The 25,301-nt window shown below is 40.2% G+C and overlaps 1 protein-coding gene across 1 annotated transcript in view; it reads right to left on the minus strand.

Moving 5' to 3' along the window:
• The window catches only part of LOC136875010 (uncharacterized), a 318,959-nt gene that overhangs the window by 115,298 nt on the left and 178,360 nt on the right, over positions 1–25,301 (minus strand). Inside the window, exons 6-8 of the mRNA XM_067148729.2 lie at positions 20,508–20,792; positions 5,320–5,485; positions 2,861–2,995 (exon numbers count right to left, since the gene is read on the minus strand). Of these exons, the coding sequence (XP_067004830.2) occupies positions 2,861–2,995; positions 5,320–5,485; positions 20,508–20,792 (586 nt within the window). The remainder of the gene's footprint in view (positions 1–2,860; positions 2,996–5,319; positions 5,486–20,507; positions 20,793–25,301) is intronic.

The raw sequence follows: 25,301 nt of genomic DNA on the forward strand, positions 1-25,301 counted from the left end.
TATGTACACAAGGACAAAGAATGGTGGAAACTTGTGTGAAATGTCGTTTATTGAACATACAATGAACCATAAACAGTATCTAGCCATCCTGAAGCAGAATTTACACTGAAGTGAAGCAAAGCTTGGGATAAGGGACATTTTTCATTTATATCAAGATAATGATCCCAAGCATAAAGCGTGGAATGTCCGAATGTGGCTGTTGTTGAACTGCCTAAAGGTGCATGAAACTCCACCCCAGACCCCAGATCTCAATCCCGTTGAGAATTTATGGATTGAACTTGACAAGAGAGTGAAGAATTCCAGAATAACGTCAAAGAAGGAACTGCAACGAAAACTAATACAAGAATAGGCTAATATTAGCCCTAAGGACACGGAAAAGTTACTTTGTTCTATGCCAATGATTTGAGTTCCATGTTACGCTACAGTTTCTGTCATTATGATCCTTGTGTCCGAATGTTAAAGTGGTTTTGTTATGTGATAAAGTGACGACTAATTTTTTTATCTACGTGTCATTTTTGTTCTGAGACATTTGCATTATTATGTAACCATATTGGAAACATTGGGGTTTTGTATTGTCAAACTTTATTTTCTGTATGTATCAAAAAATACAAATATAATGTTCAGATTGTCACATGTAATATGGTGTCCGAATATTAAGGTGACTCACTGTATCTTATGAAAATTCCTTGATTGTGAGTAATATAGTGCCTCCCGGATTGCGACAAGTTCAGCAGTGTAGATGGATGGTTCAACGGGAAGAGGAAAATGGCCATATTCCTGTGTTTGCACGCAAAAATATGCTAAACCAAATGAATCTGTAAACTTTGCACCGTCGGTATAAATATGGATGTAGTCGGGCCAAGTAGATTCAATAAAATCAATTACGTGTTTATTTGGAGCAGGATTTTCTAGTAGGTACCCGGGGACATAATATGTGGAAGCTGGAGATATCGAACAGGCGTAGTTAAAATGGAATGCCGGAATTGTGTGGGACTTCAAAGTCAAGGGTAGACAGAACTTCAGTTCTCTTAAACATTCTAGAAGTAGAGGTGGATGTTTTCCATGACGTTCGCGATACTTGTTTTGTAGAAGGTGTAGGCTCTTGAATAACGGGTGATCATCCAGAGTAGAACGTTGAAGGATAATTTCTTTACAAGTAGTTTTAAGTCGTACTGACACAGATAGGTCTTATGACGACGACGGAACAGGAAAGGGCTAGGAGCGGGACGGAAGCGGCCGTGGCTTTAATTAAGGTACAGCCCTAGCATTTGCCTGGTGTGAAAATGGGAAACCACAGAAAACCATCTTCAGGGCTGCTGACAGTGGGGTTCGAACCTACTATCTCCCGAATACTGGATACTGGCCGCACTTAAACGAGAAGGAGTAATTTTGTTTTCTTCTCAAGTGCAGGGGTTGTTCATGAGCTTCGACCTGTAGAGCATTTGTAGGCGTTGACGACATAGCACCAAGACATACTCTGACAGCACGAAATTGTAGGACATTTAATTTCTCCAGAACATTCTTCGGAACGTTGATGTACAACATACTGCCATAGTCAATAACTGTCCGTATCAAGGAGCGGTAAAGAATTAGCAAAGAGGCGGGAGCTGCGCCCCACCAAGTGCAGGTTAAGAAACGAATGACGTTCGGTGCACGCAGTGCCCGTGTCTGGATGTAAGCAATATGTCCACTCCAAGTGAGTTTGCTATCCAAATGCATTCCCAGGAGGCGAACAGTAGACTTCACAGGAAAAGAATATGGTCCAAGTTGAATTGCAGGAGACGGAAGAACCAGTTTCTGTTTGGTGAATATAGTGACGGATGATTTTGTAGGAGAAAGTGCAAGTCCACTCTGTGTAGTCCATTCTTGAAGACATTGTGATGCTGTGTGCAGACGCTGAAGGAGAGATGTATTCAACATTGTGTATTTGTGTGTAAATGAAAAGAAGTGCAGTAAGCTTACAGTCATTCCCCGAGCCAGGAATTAATCATAAGGAGTCCCCCCGCCGCCACCTTTTTGTGAAACATAAATTTTTATTCCATTAACATAATTTGTAGCGGAAATATGTACAAAATGTTCGTCACCGCTAACCAATTTGTACAGCACCACAGCAAGTACTGGAGACTTTGCATGTGCTGTGAAGGAGGGTAGTATATTTTTTCTGCTAAGATCATGCACACTAAGGTATGATTTCACCCCACTTGCCACGCGCATTCGTAAGTCTGGCAGTCTCTTTAGTGACTGGTAGTTTCCTGGTGTGTAGTCAAATACTTAATGATTTTTAATTGTATAATCACCCGTACTTCTATTTAATAGTAATACATATATAATTATTGTTCCTTTGGTGAAGGTTTTTTTGTACATTATTGAATCAAAATCTAAAAAAACCTATTGTTATCGCACTTAAGTTGGTAAAATGTCAACCTTTACCTCTCTGTCGGAATTCGCTCAGAGGTCATCACAAAATTTACCATTTTATAGATTTTTTTCTTTTCAGTTTTGATGTCTGTACACTTTCGCCTTCCCTTCCCCCACCCCAGCCAGCTATATCACACAAACCCGGGTACGTTTTCATTGTCTGTACATTTTTTGCCCTTCCTCAACCCCCAATCGTCGCTACTGGGCTCCACAAGATGGCTTTCTGTGGTTTCCCCATTTTCACACCAAGCAAATGCTGGGGTGTACCTTATTAAGGCCACGGCCGCTTCCTTTCCACTTCTAGCCATTTCCTATCCCATTGTCGTCATAAGACCCATCTGTGTCGGTGCGACGTAAAGCAACTTGTAAGAAAACAGTTTCATTTACTAACAATTATTGTCTCACAATGGAATAATATAACTATGAGACACACAACACTTACCAGCCCATGGTGAAGTGAGTGACCAAAGTAGTAGACTCCAGCGTAGAATGGAGGACCTCAGTACACACCACCCTCATCTCCTGGTGCTTAGGTTGTTGACTGGAGCTGTCACCTGTCAGACCCATGGACATGTAGCTGTAACAAAGAACCATTTACCGGTCAGAACTCTTTGCTGCTGAAGGAATAATAACAATAATAATGTTATTCGTTTAACGTCCACTAAGTTTTTTGGAGATGCCAAGGTGCCGGAATTTTGTCCCAAGGGAGTTAATTTACGTGCTAGTATATCTACCGATACGGGACTGACGTATTTGAGCACAATCAAATATCACCGGACTGAGCCAAGATCGAACTTGCCAAGTTGGTCTCAGAAGGCCAGCGCTGTACCACCTGAACAACAACAACAACAACAACAACAACAACAACAACAACAACAACAACAACAACAACAACAACAACAGCAACAACAACAACAACAACAACTACTACTACTACTACTACTACTACTACTACTACTATAATAATTCCGGCGCACTGAGTTGCTCGGACAGTAGAGCGCTGGCCTTCTGAACCCAACTTGGTGGGATCGATCCTGGCTCAGTCCGGTGGTATTTGAAGGTGCTCAAGTACGGCAGCCTCGTGTCGGTATATTTACTGGCACTTAAATGAATTCCGGTGGGGAAAAATTCCGGCACCTCAGCGTCTCCCAAAACCTTAAAAAGGTAATTAGTGGGACGTAAAAAACAATAATAATTCCGAAGGTAAATACAATTTCATGGTAAAACAATAGAGAACAGCTTTATAGAGATAGTTTAAATGTTACTAGTAGGTCTACAAGTTTGAGGAGCTTCTTTACTACCTAAACATATTAGGGCGACAATGTCTACCTAAACAACGTCTAAATCAAGCACAATGTTCCATTGAATAAACAATGTTCAGCCGATGTTTAACTAGACATCATTTAAAATTTCAATGATGATTGAAAATGGAGATAGAAGTCTTTCATGCAACTCTTTGCTTGTCGCAACCAATAAAATTCGTCGGTGCGTGCGCCGAACGCCAGTCAGCTGTTTGTCTTCCTAAACATTACAGAAATATGGCTAAGCATGAGCATGGCCCACTGATAAGAATATCGCTTTCGGTGGAAATTAAATGTCATAATATTATCGACACTAAAGCGACACGCCAACGTACGGGGAAGTGTAGCTTTGATTATAGCCTTGTTGCGGTGAGTGTAGTCTACTCGTAAATACGGTAGCTTCGACGCAGGGAAGATGAAGCAATAGTAATGTGTAACCGAGTGTGTTGTACGAGCCATACAGATGTAGCTTGCATTCTGGAGACCGTAGGTTCGAAACGCATCATCGGCAGCCCTGAAGATTGTTTTCCGTAGTTTCCCTATTTTTACACCAGGCAAATACTAGGGATGTTATTATGGCCACGGCTCTTCTTCCCCAGTCCTCCTCTTTAAACAATAATCATCACCATCACCACCACTTGCCTTTTCCTGTCTGATAGTTGCCGAAATATTACACGATTATATATATAAAAACCACATACAACGTACTTTTTAGTTTTCGCTACTATGTGTGTTTACTTGGCAGTAAATGTAAGTGAATCCCTTCCGGTTGATGCATGTGATAGCCCTCTGACGATTGGGACAAGTAATTCTGACATGTATGTAGTAGAAGTGACCTATAATTCCATGGAAATTACCCCATGTATATAATAAAATATATCGCCTGCCACGAATTGTATTCAAGTTGACAGTTACCGGACTGTCCCTTTGTCAGTCTCAAGAAACAAGTCTCTTGAAAAGCGAAACCTTATTTTATGATCTATCTCCCCGTACATGTCAAATGAATTGCTGCGATTTAGGAGCGGGCGACCCACAGAGAGGCCGTCGGACTAACCTTTCTTCCCGGAATCGTCTCAACATTATAATACAAATGACATGTTTCATGGTACATAACCTCTGATTGTGATTCACTCGTCTCTTTTGAGGTTAAACAGTGCTCTCGGCAGTGTTTAAACATGGTTGGTTGAACATCGGTTTTAGACAGTGTCTAAGTGATAAATAACGTCAGAGGCAGCCATACTTAGGCATTGTTTAACTGTAGACATCGTCTAAACACTGTTTCTGCAATCGGCCCATTTGTTGCAGTATAAGCAATGACGGAATTCAATGCATACATTTTGATTAATGATGTTATAGAGCGTACTGTTAAACGAAAATAATGTACGTATATTGTTGTCCATCTGAGAGGAACGAAAATATTTTATATGTCATTTGACTTTTTAAAAATTGTTTATTCCTGTTACCCAGAGTCCTTGAAACTCTGAACATGTGATGGTTATCTAGTCACAAAGAAGTAGGCTAATATTCAGAAAGTTACCAGAACACAGGTATAATAGAATATTATCTAATGGAGTTCTCGACACGATACGCCGATGCTTACCTTGAGCCGTGCAATTCCCTGGTGGTTCCGATAGGCGCAGTGGTGTTGGTGATACGCAGAGTCACGTTCCCGTCATAGAAGCTGTAGGAGCGGTGGTAGTCCAGCGTGTGCCAATTGGGAGACGCTGTCAGCCACGGGGGGAAACCGCACTTGCTGGGAGATGGAGCTGCAACACAGAGTAGTCTTGTTATAAGGGGCTTGTGTCTATTGGCGTATGCGAGACCAGTCTGGCAGTACCAGCTAAATACTGATAAACAGAGCCCGGATTTTTATGCATTAATAGGTTAGAATGCAAACTTACTGAAGCGAGTAGCAAGTATGGTCTACATTCACAACGATTATGCTATGGGGTTTGCATAAAAATCAGGGGTACGGCCCATCAGAACCCCTGTAATGTATGTAACTCTTGCTACATTATGGAAGAGCGGGTGGCCGACACTTCCTACTAACCAAATTAGTTTGCAGTCTAACCTGTTACTGCATAAAAATCCGGGCTTCACTGATAAATAATTGAAATTATCCGTTTATAAGGAATTGGTATAAAACATATTAAAATAATTTACCCTTAGTGAAAGTTCTATCGTTTGCTAGGTAAGTTTCAGTCACTTATATAAAAATCGGAGTCAGGTTCCTTGACTCAATGGTCAGAGTAGAGCCATTCAGTTCATAGGGCTCAGGATTCCATTCTCGGAAGGACCAGTGATTTTTAATTCCTCTAGTTCGTAATAATAATAATAATAATAATGTTATTTGTTTTACGTCCCACTAACTACTCTTTTACGGTTTTCGGAGACGCCGAGGTGCCGGAATTTAATATTACAATTATAAAATAATATCACATAAATATTAACATATAATATAATGAACTCATTTTGAGTATTTCCTGGCGTTGAATTTTCATCGCATTTTTCGCCCCTATACAATGAAAATATTCACTTATCTAAAAAATAACACATGGGACCTATCCTAAAACACTAATCATTTCACCTTATAAACTTATTAATACTCTTGAAACCGCCTTCAGCAGCGGGTAATAAATATTTAATTAGAATATTAATCATAGTCCCGCAGGAGTTTTTTTACGTACCAGTAAATCTACCGACACGAGGCTGACGTATTTGAGCACCTTCAAATACTACCGGACTGAGCCAGGATCGAACCTGCCAAGTTGGGGTCAGAAGGCCAGCGCCTTAACCGTCTGAGCCACTCAGCCCGGCGCTCTAATTCGAGAACTGTGACTTTGCTGGTGTTTGTTTCACTATACACTTTTTAATTTACATACATCACACTACACTGCCAACCACCGAGGAGAAATGTAACAGTCGGATACAGCGCTCCACTCCTCCACACAGAGATTGGTTTTAAGAAACGCATCCCGCCGTAAAACACGGTCAAATCAACATCTGCGTCACGAATTCGACCTGTGACCCCAACAGGGAGTAGGAAAAGTAGGAAAATAAATAAATAAATAAATAAATAAATAAATAAATAAATAAATAAATAAATAAATGGCGATGAGAGATTAAACATTCTGGAAATGAATGTTGGAGATGGTGTTTACTGTAGTGCTCCACATAATATCAACTGAAGCAGAAAGGGGAGAAATTTCGATTTGGTGAAGAATGGCGGTATCAGTTGAAAGATAGCGAAAGTCCATGAATGCCGAGAATGTGAAAGATGCCCGGCTTCTCACAACTCTATTAACATCGATGTTGAAGAAATCAAGGTTTACCGAGAATATAGGATAGTAGAACCGGCATAAGGGGAGATAATTCCCAATCTACCTTAACACTGCCCGCAAAACGGACAGTTCCAAGTAGCCTAAAAGGAGGAGCAAAAGGAGTCCAAAAATACAGGATTCTTCACTTCAAAAATCTCAGATGTACTGACTGGGATTCAACCCATGACCGCCTTCGCGAGGAGCTACCTATGTCACTGAAATACCACACCTATAGAAGAAGGTTCTTTTTTACCTTTTACCGGGCGAGTTGGTCGTGCAGTAAGTGGCGCGCAGCTGTGAGCTTGCATCCGGGAGATAGTGCTTTCGAACCCCACCGTCGACAGCCCTGAAGATGGTTTTCTGTGGATTCCCATTTTCACACCAGACTTTGATTGCTGGTTTCGGGATTCACTTATTGTCGTTGTACGCCCCATTATTGTGGCTGTATCTTAATTAAAGCCACGGCTGCTTCCTATTCACTCCTAGTTCTTGTAAATCTACCGACAGGAGGCTGACGTATTTGAGCACCTTCAAATACTACCGGACTAAGCCAGGAACGAACCTGCCAAATTGGGGTGTATATAATGTGGCAATGCAGAGGTCGGGTCAGGCTAGAAATCTGAAAACTGGAATATATGTCGCCCTGAAGATGGTTTTCTGTGGATTCCCATTTTCACACCAGACTTTTATTGCTGGTTTCGGGATTCAGTTATTGTCGTTGTACGCTCCATTATTGTGGCTGTATCTTAATTAAAGCCACGGCTGCTTCCTATTCACTCCTAGTTCTTGTAAATCTACCGACAGGAGGCTGACGTATTTGAGCACCTTCAAATACTACCGGACTAAGCCAGGATCGAACCTGCCAAGTTGGGGTGTATATAATGTGGCAATGCAGAGGTCGGGTCAGGCTAGAAATCTGAAAACTGGAATATATGTCGCGGTATTTAACACGCTTGTGACGGAATTCAGTATTATTCTTCCTCCTCCCTACCGTATTCGAAATTTTTCCGTCTTCTGTATTTTTGTGGTAGTCAATCGACATGTAATCAATGTACTATTAAGACCGCTGATCATTTTCCTTCTGATTAGTGCTAAGAAAGGATTATTGTCTAGTTGTACTTCCCCTTAAAACAGTAACCACCACCAACAACAAAGTGTATTTTAAATGCTTTTATAACTATTATTTGTTGTACTACGCGCGGAAAACGACGGTCCATAGGACGGTCAGGCATCTAGACCGTACCACCAGTGAAAAGTGCGCGATCTGCCGCCTCTTTTTCTCGTCAAGGATACCTTGAGAGACAGTTCAGTTTTCTTCAGATGCGTTAATTCATCTGATAACCACTAACACAATCGGGAAGACTGCAGAGATTTATACACTCGCGAGGTTTTTCCACTTTTCTTGTTGATTTCGGGATTCACTTATTGTCGTTGTACGCCCCATTATTGTGGCTGACACGACCGATAGTCACAACATACACTATCACTCCTCTTGGAACCGTATGCAAGAATTGAATTTCCCACTAAATTTGCTTCAAAGGCAGAAATTCAGGAATGTGAGAACACTGATGGTATTGCAGACGGCCTCTGAGAATCACGTATGTGTATCACCGGTGCTATATGCTGTCGTGAATGTGTTAATAACGAGCTATAACAGCAATTTACAGCTATGAGATGGGGAAGGGGAGGACTTGAACACTCGACCTCTGCACAGTTCTACCGCGTTAAGCTACAGAGATGAATGTTCTTGCGAATGCCAGTTCTCCGCTCTCAGCCGGTGTTCCCCTCCCATGTAGTTGTTTCCGACCTCCCTCAATCCTCTTACTGAAGATATCTTGTTATTTTTGTGGGCTTAAGATAGAGCTCGCCCAGTTGGGTGGTCAGATACAGGCCACCACTTCAGCCAAGCTAATCAAAATCACGACAGATGGAGTGGCCTTTCGTTGTAATAGGAATTAACTCCTCATTCCACTTCATCCTATCTCACTTAGCGATGGAGAGAAGTAGTGGCAGATCGAAGTCACAATAACCTCATTCATCTTCGCTGCTGAACGTGGTATCTTACCATAGGACTGGATAGTAACTGCATTCAGGAATCTGTTGATCTTTCTCTCTTTACCTCTCTATGCAGGTGGCCATGATTAAACCATAACATACAGAACTGAAAAAGAAAGTATTGCAAAATACATCTATGGACAATGTTATTTAGTTCTGGAGAGAGTTACTTTTATACCGGTATGTACCTTACAGGGGCTGTCTAGCTGAGACGGTGATTGGCTCATACGGAAGTATCTAGGAAGTAGAAAATGTTAGAAGCGAAATAATAATAATAATAATAATAATAATAATAATAATAATAATAATAATAATAATAATAAGTTATTATTGTTAATGGTTTAACATCGTACTAACTTAGATACGTTTTCGGCGACGATTGGATTAGGAAAGATCTAGTACTCAGAGGGAAGCAACGGTAAACTTAATTAAAGTGTAAAAAGAAGAAACCATGGAAGACCATCTTCATAACTGCCGCTGGTGGGGTTCGAATCTACTACTTTCGGAATGCAAGCTTACAACTACGCGGCCAATACCATGTAGTAAACTCGCTCTATAATAATAAAAATAATCATCATCATCAGTTGAGGAATTTGGATGAAAAGGAAATCACATGAAATCTATCAAGTTAAAGAAAAAAATCACAGATGCAATCAGGAAACGACGATTACAATTTTATGGTCACTTATCCAGAATGAATAACAACATGCTCCCAAAGAAAATTTTAAACTTAGCCTAATCAGTGAAAAATCACAATAATTGGCTAAAAGAAATCAGAGAAGACCTAAACAAAATTGGCATTAATGAAGACTAAATACAGAATAACGTAAAAAGGAACACAACGAGAGGATGAAGATATAGTGAGAAAAGAAGAAGAACAAAAGGAAATGCTAATAAGTTCAAACTCACTCCTTAGATGGACATAATGAATCAAGATAATGATAATAATAATAATAATAATAATAATAATAATAATAATAATAATAATAATAGACACAGGCCACAACGATGACACAATCACTTCACTGAATGAAACGCATCTTTCTCGAAAAGGGTAAAAAATCATATTCGTTAAAGGTTTATTGTATTTTCTTGTAAATGAGAGATTAATAATAATGTTATTGGGTTTACATCCCACTAACTACTTTTTTGGTTTTCGGAGATGTCGATGTGCCGGAATATTGTCCCTCAGGAATTCTTTTACGTGCCAGTAAGTCTACCGACACGAAACTGACGTATTTGACAACGTTTAAATACCACTGGACTGAACCAGGATCGACCTGCAAATTTGGGGTCAGAAAGCCAGCGCTTCAAGTGTCTGAGCCACTCAGCCCAGCTGAAGAAGAAGATTATGACTACTAACATGTAAGCCTGTCTTCTACATTCAGTATTACTACACTCATGTTCATAAAAACTAGAACACCTTGAAAGACTAGAGATAGAGCGTTCATATTCACAGGAGATGTGCATTAATATGTTCTGAAGAAAAGATTAGAATTTGAACCATGTCGGCCCTCAGGTTCAAGGTCCACATCGATATCTTGGCGCACCACCACCCACTGGTAAAATGTGCCTGCGGCTCTCGTTGTCGCTATAAACCAAAATAATGGATCAATGTGACTTGAACAGAAGTGCAGATGTATGCAAGAATTGTACCATCAAATGAGTGAGTCTGAAAGAGGGCGCATTATTGGCATGCGAGAACGTGATGCATCCATCCGGGAAATTGCTGCTCGTGTGGGATGAAGTGTGTCGGCAGTGCAACGGATGTGTACAGAATGATTCACAGAAGGCCGTAGAACAAGACGAGATGGGTCTGGTCGCACCACCCAGACCACCCCCCGACAAGATCGACATCTCATCCGAATGACATTGCAGGACAGATCTACGTCCTCCTCGGCTCTCGCGCAACAGTGGGACAGTGTAACACAGCGTACACTATCAGGAGTGACAGTCCGTCGCCGTTTATTACGGTCTGGGTTATCGGCGCGTCGTCAGCTTCTCCGTCTACCTTTGATTAATGTGCATATAGACTGCAATGGTGTATGGAACGACGTTAATGGGGACAGGAATGGCAGCAGTTAGTGTTTTCGGGCGAATCCAGCTTCTGTTTGTTTGAAAATGATGGCCGCATTTTGGTTCGCCGCAGACAGGGGGAGAGGCTTCACATTGACTGCATTCGCACAAGACATACAGCGCCAAATCAGGGCCTTATCGTGTGGAGTGCTATTGGGTACAACCACACATCACAGTTGGTATGTCCAGGGCACTGTGACCAGTTTGACCTACGTGAATGACCCCCTGCGACCCGTAGCCATACACTTTCTGCACGACACCCCAGACGCCATATTTCAGCAGGACAATGCGCGACCACATGTTGCTGCACGAACACGTGCCTTCTTGTTGTCACAGGATGTCAGACTGTTGCCATGGCCCGCCCGATCACCGGACTTGTCACCAATTGAAAATGTTTGGGAGATGGTGAAACGACGGGTGCGGCACTGTGACCCAATACTAACCACCAAAGGTAAACTCTGGAACCAAGTGAATGGAGCATGGATGGCTATACCCCAGAACGCCATTCGCACCTTATACGCGTCGATGCCATCACGCATGGAACAAGTTATCAGTGCCCGTGGACGACCCTGTGCCTACTAGGCAACAGGACACGTGCTGAACCTAGGTGACTGAAATACTAATCGTTTCTGCAGAACATACTACAGTAATGAACATGTCCTGTGAATATGAACTTCCTATCTCTAGTTTTTCAACGTGTTCTGTTTTTTATGAACATGAGTGTACGTGGGAAGTAATTTAAAATTAGAAATGAATATGCTAATGGATCTCATGAATAAAATAACTGTCGACAGTCATAATTACTACAAGAGAGATGATACAAATGTTGCTCTGGCACCGAAAATGAGTCTCACCTCGCTGAATGATAAGACATATTACTGAAAGAGAACCAAGCATGAGAAATTCCACCATGCCCGAATTCTATTTCTACAATGGAAGTACTAACACAATCAATATTTGTTAGATATCTCTCCACAAACTCAGTGTTAAGAGTTCTATTTCATCGTTTTGGATCGAGGTAATGCTTCACTAACAGAAGGTATTTTTCACGAAACTAGTAAATAATGATGGTCATCATTGTACTGTCGGGTTCCATGGCTAAATGATTAGCGTGCTGGCCTTTGATCACAGGGGTCCCGGGTTCGATTCCCGGCAGGGTCGGGAATTTTAGCCTTAATTGGTTAATTTCTCTGGCACGGGGGCTGGATGTATGTGTCGTCTTCATAATTTCATCCTCATCACGACGCAGGTCGCCTACGGGAGTCAAATCAAAAGACCTGCATCTGGCGAGCCGAACTTGTCCTCGGACACTCCCGGCACTAAAAGCCATACGCCATTTCATTTCATTGTAAAAAGGGGCGCAGAAATTGGGATTTTTTAAAGGTACCTAGCTTACCTATCATCTGAAACCATTTATATGAATAAGTAAAGAATTACTATTTACGAGTGTGTCAGTGCTAGAGGCCCATGTCAGATGATATTATTATTATAATTATGATTATTATTATTATTATTATTATTATTATTATTATTATTATTATTATTATTATTATTATTATTATTATTATTATTATTATTATTAAGGCCTTTTAACCTCTTATTGGTCTTAAGGATCGCCGGAGTGTCAGAATTTTGCAGTAAAAGTTCAGTTAATGCTGCCTCGGATCTCTCACGTTCAGCACTTCCAAATATCAACCGATTGTTTCAAAATTTTGTCCCAGAAACTTCAGGTCACTAGAGGACCACCTCATGATATGAAACCGGTCATTACATAAAGGAAATTAAAGATATGTCTTCTATATGCGAGTAGAGATTAACATGGAAACGATAAGTCATGTGAGTTCCCTTCGTTTCCTCTGGGCTGAAGACTTCCCTGCCTTCCGTGCGAGAATGGCAGGCCGCTAAATTAAATACACCCTCTTTGGGAGAACTTGAAAGCCTTAAGTTACGTAGCTGATCCCAAACAAAAGTTGGGCCACACCAGATAAACTAGTTGATCCTTCCCGAATTAAAACTTCCCGTCACAGGAGTTCAGAGTTGTTGACTTGGACGTGAGGTCGCAACTTGGAAGGAAAATCTCTTCGACACACAAAATGTTTGAATAGAATCTGCGATAAATACTGGAAATCTCGTTCACCTCTATCTGCAGGAATAACTTCTAAAGCTGTAAGTCTCCTTCAAAAGAAATCTTGGCATTATAAAAAAACATAGTCACTGGCGAGGTAATGCTGTAAGTCACGTCGCCTTAAAGAGCTACTGGAGCGTTATCTACACACATGTTCCTTTCATCTCTCAGGGAGGATTTACTGGACTCCCCCTCTCTGTTATTCCACAAACTACCTGCAACCAGTTCATCCTTATTTGTCGTTAAACATTCAGTGATACTTCAGGATAGAATATGCAAAATGTATCATTTAAAGATTCCTTATTTGAAGCTCAAATGCTAACGGTACTGAGATTCTTTCTAATATATTAGATGTATTTTTAATTTTCTCAAAATCAGTCACTTCATCTTAAATCACGCGCCCAAATAACTGCTGTTACAATCGCCACTATGGATTCCACGTCAGATATTATCAGAGAGTTATTAGGGATAGGTGTCGTTGCCACTTGTTCAAGTTAATAAATAGTGCAATGAGATAACGTTAGGGGTACGGCCTACTAGATCCCCTTTTATTTATGCAATTCTTCCTCAATAATCGTACAACTGGACGGCACCTGGTTTTGTGTCCCATTAACTACTTTTTATGCTTTTCGGAGAAGCCGAGGAGCCGGAATTTTGTTCTGGAGGAGTTCTTGAACTTCTTCCTGGTATTTTTCCCAATTAGATGTGGTCGGTGCTACAGGTGGATTAAACCCAGGTCTACGGCCAGATGCCTTTCATGATGTCAACCCTATGTGTGTTCCTGTGGTGGTTGGTGACGTGCTGCATTAAATCAAGATGTGCATTAAGACGGACACAAATACCCAGTCCCCAAGCTAAACGAATACAAACCAGGTCCCTCTGAACCGAAGGCCAATAAGCTAATTATTCAGGGAAAGAGAACTCACAGGAGTTATTTTACTTGCCCGTAAATCTACGGGCACAAGGCTGACTGACATATTTTAACACCTTAAATGACCACCGGACTGAGTCGGAATTGAATCCGCAAACTTGGGCTCGGTAAGTCAACGTTCGAGACACTCACCCTGGCTAGATAGAATCGTGTAACTGGGAAAAAAAATGGACCGTAGTATAACAATGTACTCGTAAAGTACACGGGAGAACAATCATTAAAATATAATGAGGAATTTTTGACACATAAATTGTGGATATTATGGGACAAAATAAATAAATAAATAAATAAATAAATAAATAAATAAATAAATAAATAAATAAATAAATAAATAAATAAATAAATAAATAAATAAATAAATAAATAAATAAATAAATAAATAAATAAATAAATAAATAAATAAATAAATAAATAAATAAATAAATAAATAAATAAATAAATAAATAAATAAATAAATAAATAAATAAATAAATAAATAAATAAATAAATAAATAAATAAATAAATAAATAAATAAATAAATAAATAAATAAATAAATAAATAAATAAATAAATAAATAAATAAATAAATAAATAAATAAATAAATAAATAAATAAATAAATAAATAAATAAATAAATAAATAAATAAATAAATAAATAAATAAATAAATAAATAAATAAATAAATAAATAAATAAATAAATAAATAAATAAATAAATAAATAAATAAATAAATAAATAAATAAATAAATAAATAAATAAATAAATAAATAAATAAATAAATAAATAAATAAATAAATAAATAAATAAATAAATAAATAAATAAATAAATAAATAAATAAATAAATAAATAAATAAATAAATAAATAAATAAATAAATAAATAAATAAATAAATAAATAAATAAATAAATAAATAAATAAATAAATAAATAAATAAATAAATAAATAAATAAATAAATAAATAAATAAATAAATAAATAAATAAATAAATAAATAAATAAATAAATAAATAAATAAATAAATAAATAAATAAATAAATAAATAAATAAATAAATAAATAAATAAATAAATAAATAAATAAATAAATAAATAAATAAATAAATAAATAAATAAATAAATAAATAAATAAATAAATAAATAAATAAATAAATAAATAAATAAATAAATAAATAAATAGTGCAAATCCTGCATGAATAGGGTAATGGTGTACTTGGCCCCCTGGTTTTGGATTCTAAGCAGCATGGTCGGTGAAATAAGGACTCAATATTTCATGACCGACCACGGCACACCAGGATGTAAAGGAGAGGGCATATAAGTCTCTGGTAAGACCCCAACTAGGGTACGGTTCCAGTGCATGGAACCCTCACGAGGATTACTTGATGCGAAAACTGAAAAAAAATCCAAATTAAAACAGCTCGATTTGTTCTGGGTGATTTCCGTCAAAAGGGTAGCATTAAGCAAATGTTGCAAAGATTTGAGTGACTTGAGAGAAAGGAGACGAGCTGCGCGACTGAGTGGTATGTTCCGAACTATCAGTGGAGAGATGGCGTGGAATGACATTAGTAGACGGATAAGTTTGAGTGGTGCTCTTAAGTAGGCAATATCACAATAAAGCTGGAATTCACGAGGACAAACTGGAGCAAATATTCGTTTAGAGGAAGAGGAGTTAGTAACTGGAATAATTTACCAAAGATGTTCAGTAAATGTCCAAATTCTTTGCAATTATTTAAGAAAAGACTAGGTAAAAACAGATAGGGAATCTAACACCTGGGTGACTGCCCTAAATGCAGACTAGTGGTGATTGGTTTCGTAACCCGCGCACTGTTTAGTAGTTTTTATACAACAACATCAGGCGTTCAACCCCGCCACACAAAAAGGGTAGTATAAGGATTTCAAATGTTGCAGATGTCATGGACAACACTCGGCTGCAAAACTGTAATCGGGCTCGCTTATCTTTTGCTAGTGGTTTAACGTCGCACTATCACATCGAAGGCTTTCGGCGAGGGAAGAGTGCGAAAGGTAACGGCCGTGGCCTTAATTAAGTTACAACCCCAGCATTTGCCTGGTGTGTTAGTGGAAAACCACGGAAAATCACTTTCAGGCCTGCCGATGGTGGGATTGATCCCACCATCTCCTGAATGCAAGATCAAAGCTATGCGACCTTAACCACACGGCCAACTCTCTCGGTTCGAGCTCGCTCATATCTTTCTCTCAGACGTTGAGTAACTTGAATGCGGTATGCAAATACACCTAGCAAATGCAACCTAACGGAAATTAGGCACCAAGATTTCGAGAAGCTAAAGTATAGTTGTTTTACATCATGTTTATCATGAGGTCGCTCTGAAACATTACAGTAATGTTTCGAGAGCTCAGTGTGTACCTTCGTGTTAGTAAGCCAGAGAAAATCGCCGCCCCTTAACATGCCATGAAAAATTAAATTAAATCAAACTAAGAAATGCCTTTTTAACATCTTTATTTTAAACAGAAGAGGCCCTTGTCGAATTGAAAGAGGTAATCCATACTTGAAAGTGTGAAGAACAGTTTAGTGTTTAAGCGTTAAATTCTTAGGGCGCCGCTACGCTGGTCAGACAAAGAACAATCCATGGATCCTTCCTTCCTGAATTATTTGAATGTGGGATTTTTGTGACAAAACCTGTGACTATTTTGTCAGCCGAATCTTGCCACTAACCACCACGAGAGAGAGAGAGAGAGAGAGAGAGAGAGAGAGAGAGAGAGAGAGAGAGAGAGAAGGGGGGCTCTATAGAGGATATTAAATTTTTGAAGTTGACGGAACGTCTGTATTTTCAAATGAAACAACATAGCACACACTCACAAATTAATTACGATGATCAATTTGAATATGTTGCACTGAAGGAATGGTCTGGAAACCGGAATTTGCGTATAATGAATAAATTTGAAGAAGGAAGTATATGAGCCTTGGTAATCTGCAGGACTATGAACACAATTTGTGTACTTACATCAACTACGATGAAGAATTTTACAGAAGAACCATAGAAAATAAGTCCCATTTCCTTTCTGTTCATGATATATACATTTGAAAGGTGGGAATCTGCAACTTAGTGGTAACTGTCTGAGCTAGATATAATAATAATAAATAATAATAATAATAATAAATAATAATAGTAATAATAATTTTACGTCCTACTAGCTACAGTATATGGTTTTCGGATACGCCAACGTGCCGGAATTTTGTCTCAGGTGTTATTTTACTGGCCAGTAAATCTATAGACATGAAGCTGGCATATTTGAGCACCTTCAAATACCACCGGACTGAGCCAGGATTGAACCTACCGAGTTGGGCTCAGAAGTCGAGCGCTCAACCGCGTGAGCTACTCAGCTCGGTCTACACAGTAGAGAGGAGGACAATTTTGATAAAGAAAGTGTTTGAAAGGGAGAAAAGTGTTGGTTTTTGATTCACTAGGATATGTTAAGAGTAACGAGAAGAAAAAAACTGCATAGAGAATGACGGCATAAAAGTAATGGAATGAGTGAACCACACGAGAGTGGTGGAAATTTAATTAAGGATCTGAAGGAAATAATAAAAGACCGAGATCAAGCTTGCAGAACTGGACACTAGCCAAGAATATAAAATGCAAATAACAATGCGGCTGAAATAGTTGCGGTACTAGTTTTATTAACGCTGACTTCCTCTGGGAGTGCATGATCCGACTTAGAGCTCATTCTCTTCACCGAACGTTGCCAGTTAATCCTCCAGGGGGAGGATGGACATGCTACATAGTTGCCATGGAGATTTTAGTGAGAGAACAATATCAGTAACCATGGGCGCCCGCAGGATCCTTTCCAGGGGGGGGGGGGCACATTAACAATGTTCTTGAATATAAAAACCGACATAACGTCAGCAACATTAAATGTTTACAGAAATGTTCAGTTATAACAGATGCTAGACGACTGTCAGTAAGTTCAGTTTATGAAATAATCTTGTATGATTTTAAACCAATTGAACATGAACATTTTTAGAATTCCAGGGGGGGCGGCAAGTGCCCCCCCTTGCCCCCCACCCCTTGCGGGCGCCCATGTCAGTAACACGTGATTCTTTCTGTGTAGCATGTCGAGAGTCACTAAGACTAAAATTAACAGGTAAGTAGAAGGCTTGCTACCTTCGAAAATATAACGGAATATTTCCATCAACGACTCGGTAATAGAACTCCACGCAAACGTACAGTGAAGTAGATGAGCCAACACCCCTGCTCCAACTATAGCAGATATGAACTATGAATGGCCTTCCCTTAAAAATACCTAAACTCATTCATCCTTCTTTATTCATTTCAGAAAATAAGAAAGTGAAGAAATTAAGAGTAAACAAGCACTCAGCGTGCCAGTGTCCTAGACCTACTATAGTAGTTTCCTAATGAACTGGACTGTCTGTTTTTCTATCCTCCATTTAATACTAGCTCTCAATATTTTACAGTAGGTTGAAGCAGTTGGAATTGGAATGGGAATGTTAGTGGTAATTGATTGTTAATTACGCAAGATTTGACAATATAAATGCTCTACAGTCTGTTTTAATCTCTATTAACTGTTACGTAGGGTAGTTCGAGATTTAAACAGCGTTCATTTTAATTCTAAAAAAAAGTTTACGTACACTAATGACCAAATAGAATATTCTGTATATTTATTTTTATGAATATTGTGACGATGTGTATAATAATGTGTGCATTACACTGTTAACTACAAGTTATTAGAGTGAAGTAATTTCTACATTCTTGCAATGCTCCCTGGTTTTGTCTGACGTATTTGTTATTCAGCAGCACGTCATTTACATAATTATAATTCGTTGATAGATGAAATGCTTTAAAAGTAACTTATAGCCAGAAGTTTACCAAATTTATTGGTAAAGATAAGTATCACCGATTCTCTATTTCTTGTAAGTAAATGAAAAATAATATATTTAAGCAAAGAGAATGTTAAGTAATGCTAGTATTTTTCCCCACTTTCTTGGGGTCGGTACGTCGTGTGGATTTACCCTTCCCTATGAAGCGGAATGGACTCACTGTTGTGTATTTCCCATAGTGTAGTATGTTGTGTTGTATGCAAATGAAGAGGTGAGTAAACGAGGGGAACACAAACACCTAGTCCCCGAGCTAGAGGAATTAACCAGATGTGGTTAAAATTTCCGGTCTATCAGGGATCGAAGCTGAGGCCTTTGAAATGAAGGCCACTACACTGACCAATCACCCAAGGAGCCGGGCATTCATTATATTAGGATATAAAATAGCGGTGTAGGGGTAGCGAGCCTGTCTATTACCTGGAGGGCCCGGGTTTGACTCCCGACCAGGCCAGGGACTTTCACCTGGATCTGAGGGCTGGTTCGAGGTCCACTTAGCCTACGTTATTACAGCTGAGGAGGTATCTGACTGCGAAATGAAAGGCCCGGTCTAGAAAGCCAAGAAAAATGGCAGAGTGGATTCGTCGTGCTGACCACACAACACCTTGTAATATGCAAGCCTTCGGGCTGAGCAGCGGACGCTTGGTAGGCCATGTCCCCTCGGAGCTGTTGCGCCATGGGGTTTGGTTTGGTTTTAGGATATAAAATAACATCTAGTTCACAACCATCAAAATTAGTTTTGCCAACAATGGTACGATGGTTAATCATTACTGACTTAAAATAAGTGAGTAAATGGACATTGATGTGATTGGCATCTCTGACCTTAACTTATGAATTTCCGTTCCACTATATGGTTCCTGAATTTAAAACCTGTCTTGTAAGTTCCAGTGCCATGTTATTTCCGATTAAAAGTATTGGTGAAATTGGAAATACAAAAGTAAGTTACTTTGATGAAAGACTTAAAACGCGGGCCTACAAACTTTAGGGGTTAAAGACAGACAGACAGACAGACAGACAGACAGACAGACAGACAGACAGACAGACAGACAGACAGACAGACAGACAGACAGACAGACAGACAGACAGACAGACAGACAGACAGACAGACAGACAGACAGACAGACAGACAGACAGACAGACAGACAGACAGACAGACAGACAGACAGACAGACAGATCCTGAACGATCTCATAAGGTAATGCAATTGGTTAGGCGTTTGTCTCGTATGTTCAATATTATTGAATCGAATCCCACTAAAGTCAGTTGGCATTTAAAAATGTTTAAATACAAGAGACTCACATCAATAGTTTTATTGCCAAGTTTAAGTACATTACATATATTAGGATTATATTCCGGCACTTCAATGTAAGGACATTAGTTGCCGAAGGGAAGAAAATGTACAGCATTTAAAAGCTTGTGTACGGAAGTTGGACTTACCTTTCTTAAGCGTCATGGTCCTTGAGCCCTCCATGGGACTAAAGAGCCCATTGCAAGTGGCGTCCCCAGACTGAGCCACTCTGAAGTCCACTCCGTCGTCCCGCGGGTCCATCAGCAACTCTCCGTGCTCCCCGTTGGCGCCCGCTGTCGCCGCTAATGTCGCCTTCTCGTAAACGAAGCAGCGATAACGATCCTCGTTGGAGGTGGCGTGGCTGTGACGTACCTTACCCACGAGGTATCGCGAGGAGCCCTCCTTCCAGGTGGCCAGGCACTGCAACTCCTCCACTGAAAGAAGACAGTCCACAGTCCATTACAGTACATTGGATTCTCCTACAAAATGTACAGAATTTTCAACATTTGAAATGTAACTCATTATTATCTAAATGTTGCAGTTAACACTGATTATAATAATTAAAGTGCTTTTTGATATTCCGACATTAATTAATTCATTATTTATTAGTAACAGAAAGCAGTGATTAGTATGTCTAATCAAAGTTAAGGCTCCTAATACTTTCATAACTTTTTATTCCTCCTAGCTTAATAGAATTTTTTTAGTGGTTTAGGTGATTAGTTTCAGTGACCTAGTGACAAAACGTGGTACTTAACAGTATTTGGGATAACTATTGTAGTAGTTTTGGTGCATTTATTTCAATCAATCAATACTGATCTGCAGTTAGGGCAGTCGCCCAGATTCCCTATCTGTTGTTTTCCTAGCCTTTTCCTAAATGATTTCAAAGAAATTGGAAATTTATTAAACGTCTCCCTAGGTAAGTTATTCCAATCCCTAACTCCCCTTCCTATAAATGAATATTTTCCCCAGTTTGTCCTCTTGAATTCCAACTTTATCTTCATATTGTGATCTTACCTACTTTTATAAACGCCACTCAAACTTATTCGTCTACTAATGTCATTCCACGCCATCTCTCCGCTGACAGCTCGGAACATACCACTTAGTCGAGCAGCTCTTCTTCTTTCTCTCAATTCTTCCCAACCCAAACTGCAACATTTTTGTAACGCTACTCTTTTGTCGGAAGTCTCATGTCTGTTTACACGGTTGCTACGGTAAACTTTTAATACAGGTTATACATAGTGTAGCAGTATCATTGATAGCCGTTTATAAAAATGTACGCACCCATCTTCATATTACTATACTTTTATGCTCTTTTATTGAAGTATAATGTTTTATTTAAGTATTTTTAACATTTTCTTAAAACACTTCGAGTGACGGCGATGGGAAGGCAAGCGTTAGGCTGCCCCAGGCAGACTGCACGCACTGCGGTTGGAATTTCGAAAAGTACAGCTAGTCTGCATGGACAGATATCGAAATTAAACAGGAAAAATTCGCATACAGAAGACGTTGAAGAAATTGCTCCTAGTGCCTTTCCCCTACCTATACCGCCAATATCAACATAAAATACAGGAATCACCGAGTGATTTGGCCGTGCGGTTAGGGTCATGCAGCTATGAGCTTGCATTCGGGAGATAGTGGGTTAGAACCTCACTGTCGACATCCCTGAAGATGGTTTTCCGTGGTTTCCCTTTTCACACCAGGTAAATGCTGGGACTGTACTTCCTTCCCACTTCTAGCCCTTTCCTATCCCATCGTCGCTATCGTGTCGGTGAGACGTAAAGCCAATTGTAAAGACACTAATTCTTGACAAAAAATGATCTGATCATTCACAATGGATTCTTAACTGCTCGACGGTACATTTACGAGATCTTAGTGCCATATTCGATTCCTTATGTGAAGAAACATGGGAAAAACAAACTATTCATGCATGATAGTGCTAGAACGCCTTTTTCGACGCAGGGTTGCTTGGTAGCAAACATGTGCGTCAACACGTCTAGAATATATTTCCTAGCCTTGCTCCACCGAACTCTGTCTGAAACAGCTCACGTTCAGGGCCTCAAATCACATGTTAGAAAAGAATTATCGTTGTTACAAAAAGTAATTGATTTTGAAGATACTCAGAATTTTAAACTCGTAACAATATTAAATAGTATCTTTCTTTCTTTCTTTCTTTCTTTCTTTCTTAATCTGTTTACTCTCCAGGGTTGGTTTCTCCCTCGGACTCAGTGAGGGACACACAGTAGTTCTTTTATGTGCCAGTAAATCTACCGAGCAAGGTTGACGTATCTGAGCACCTGCAAATACCACCAGACTGAGGCAGGATCAAACCTACTAAGTTGAGGTCAGAAGGCCACTCAGCCCGGCACCAAGCAGTCAGAAACAGGGCAGTGGCCTTCGGGGATACAACAGGGGAGGAGCACCAGTACCCATCCCAGATGGCATCACCTGCTATGCTGAACAGGGGCCTTGTGGGAGGATGGGAAGATTGGAAGGTATAGACAGAGAAGAGGGAAGGAAGCGGCCGTGGCCTTAAGTTAGGTACTATTCCGGCATTTGCCTGGAGGAGAAGTGGGAAACCACGGAAAACCACTTCGAGGATGGCTAAGGTGGAAATACAACCTACCTCTACACAGCTGACCTTCCGAGGCTGAGTGAACCCCGTTCGTTCCCTCGTACCACTTTCAAATTTCATGGCAGAGCCGGGAATCGAACCCGGGCCTCCGGGGGTGGAAGCTAATCAGACTAACCACTACACCACAGAGGCGGACTTAAATAGTGAAGTTTTATTTTCTTAAAAATCCATATCTCGGTTATTAATGATCCCCTTACTACCTACCATTTAAGACTATGTAAACAACATATGGATACCCTTAACCCTGGATAGTAAGAGTGTGCAGAAAAAGAAAACGGAAGCAAGTCTGAGGTTTTACGTAACTATTTATATCGTGAATACAGCCGCAGAAAATCCTGATTTCCGTGGAAGACGGGTCAATAGAACGTAACTTTTCCATTTAAAAAATCCTACGTTCACTGATCAGGATTCGAACCGCAGATACCCTGGTGGGAAGCGAGAGTTGATACCGCTTGGTAACCATACCCATACAGGAGTACAGAGACACTATCAGTACAGGGTGTCCAATATTTACAGAGGAGGCAGAACACAACAAACGGAGGAGGAAAAGTCCTACAAACATTGGTCACAACAAATCATGCGTCATTTGAACACTACCGTTCACCTGACGAAACTAACCTACCTGACTGACTGCGAGAGCAATACGGTCTGTAGTACGCAGTGGAATACTGTGTTTCGTTCTTGCTTGATACAGTACAAATTCACACACACTATGTACGGTATGAAATGGCATATGGCTTTTAGTGCCGGGAGTGTTCGAGGACATGTTCGGCTCGCCAGGTGCAGGTCTTTCGATTTGACTCCCGTAGGCGACCTGCGCGTCGTGATGAGGATGAAATGATGATGACGACACACACACATCCAGACCCCGTGTCAGAGAATTTAACCAATTAAGGTTAAAATTCCCGACCCTACCGGGAATCGAACCCGGGACTCCTGTGACCAAAGGCCAGCTAACCATTTAGCCATGGAGCACGATGTACGGTACTGCATCAGTTGTCTATGTGCAATCGTTTCGTGACAAAGTGCTCGGAGTAGTAGCGGCGATTAGCCGGCTGAAACTAGGAATTATTAAAACAAGCGTCCGGCTCCATGGCTAAATGGTTAGCGTGCTGGCCTTTGGTCGCAGGGGTCCCGGGTTCGATTCCCGGCAGGGTCGGGAATTTTAACCTGATTTGGTTAATTTCGCTGGCACGGGGGCTGGGTGTGTGTGTTGTCTTCATCATCATTTCATCCTCATCAAGACGCGCAGGTCACCTACGGGTGTCAAATCAAAAGACCTGCATCTGTCGAGCCGAACTTGTCCTCGGACACTCCCGGCACTAAAAGCCATACGCCATTTCATTTCATTAAAACAACCAATTTGTACAAGACTTGTTTTCTTATCAGCTAATTATTTTCTATAATTATTACCAAAACGTTTTTTGGAAATGTTGGAAGTGCACAGAAAATTATTGTATGTCCCGGCTAATCAATTTGCATAGCGCCACAGCAAGTAGTGGAGACTTTGCATGTGCTGTGAGGAATGGTAATAATAATAATTTCGTGTGGCTATTTCTAGCCGAGTGCAGCCCTTGTAAGGGCAGACCCTCCGATGAGGGTGGGCGGCATTTGCCATGTGTAGGTAAGTGCGTGTTATTGTGGTGGAGGATTGTGTTATGTGTGGTGTGTGAGTTGCAGGGGTGTTGGGGACAGCACAAACACCCAGCCCCCGGGCCACTGGAATTAACCAATGAAGGTTAAAATCCCCGACCCGGCCGGGAATTGAACCCGGGACCCTCTGAACCGAAGGCCAGTACGCTGACCATTCAGCCAACGAGTCGGACGTGAGGAATGGTAGCAGGGGTATATATATCTTTTTGCCAAGGTTATGGACACTGAGGTATGATTTACCCGCTTACCTCGCGCATTCGTCAATCTGGCAGTCTCGTTATTGTCTGTTAATTTCTTAGTGTGTAGTCAAATATTAAATGATTTGATTGTATAGTAACGCCGTACATCTGTTTAATTGTAATATGTTCCTTTGGTAAACGTTTTATTGTATACCTAGTGGAAATGAAAATCCACAGCCTGTTTCCAGTCATTCGACTTGTGCCGGCTGCTGAAGCCTGTCGCATTCCTCTGGGGCAATGATTAATGAATGTCAGATGAAATGATACTGGAGAATGTTGCTGGAATGAATTATGACAGGAAAAAAAACGGAGTACCCGGAGAAAAACCCGTCCCACTTCCGATTTGTACAGCACAAATCTCACATGGAGTGACCGGAATTTGAATCACGGAACTCAGCGGAGAGAGGTCGGCGCGCTGC

Source organism: Anabrus simplex, chromosome 1, assembly GCF_040414725.1.
Source record: "Anabrus simplex isolate iqAnaSimp1 chromosome 1, ASM4041472v1, whole genome shotgun sequence".
NCBI lineage: Eukaryota > Metazoa > Arthropoda > Insecta > Orthoptera > Tettigoniidae > Anabrus > Anabrus simplex.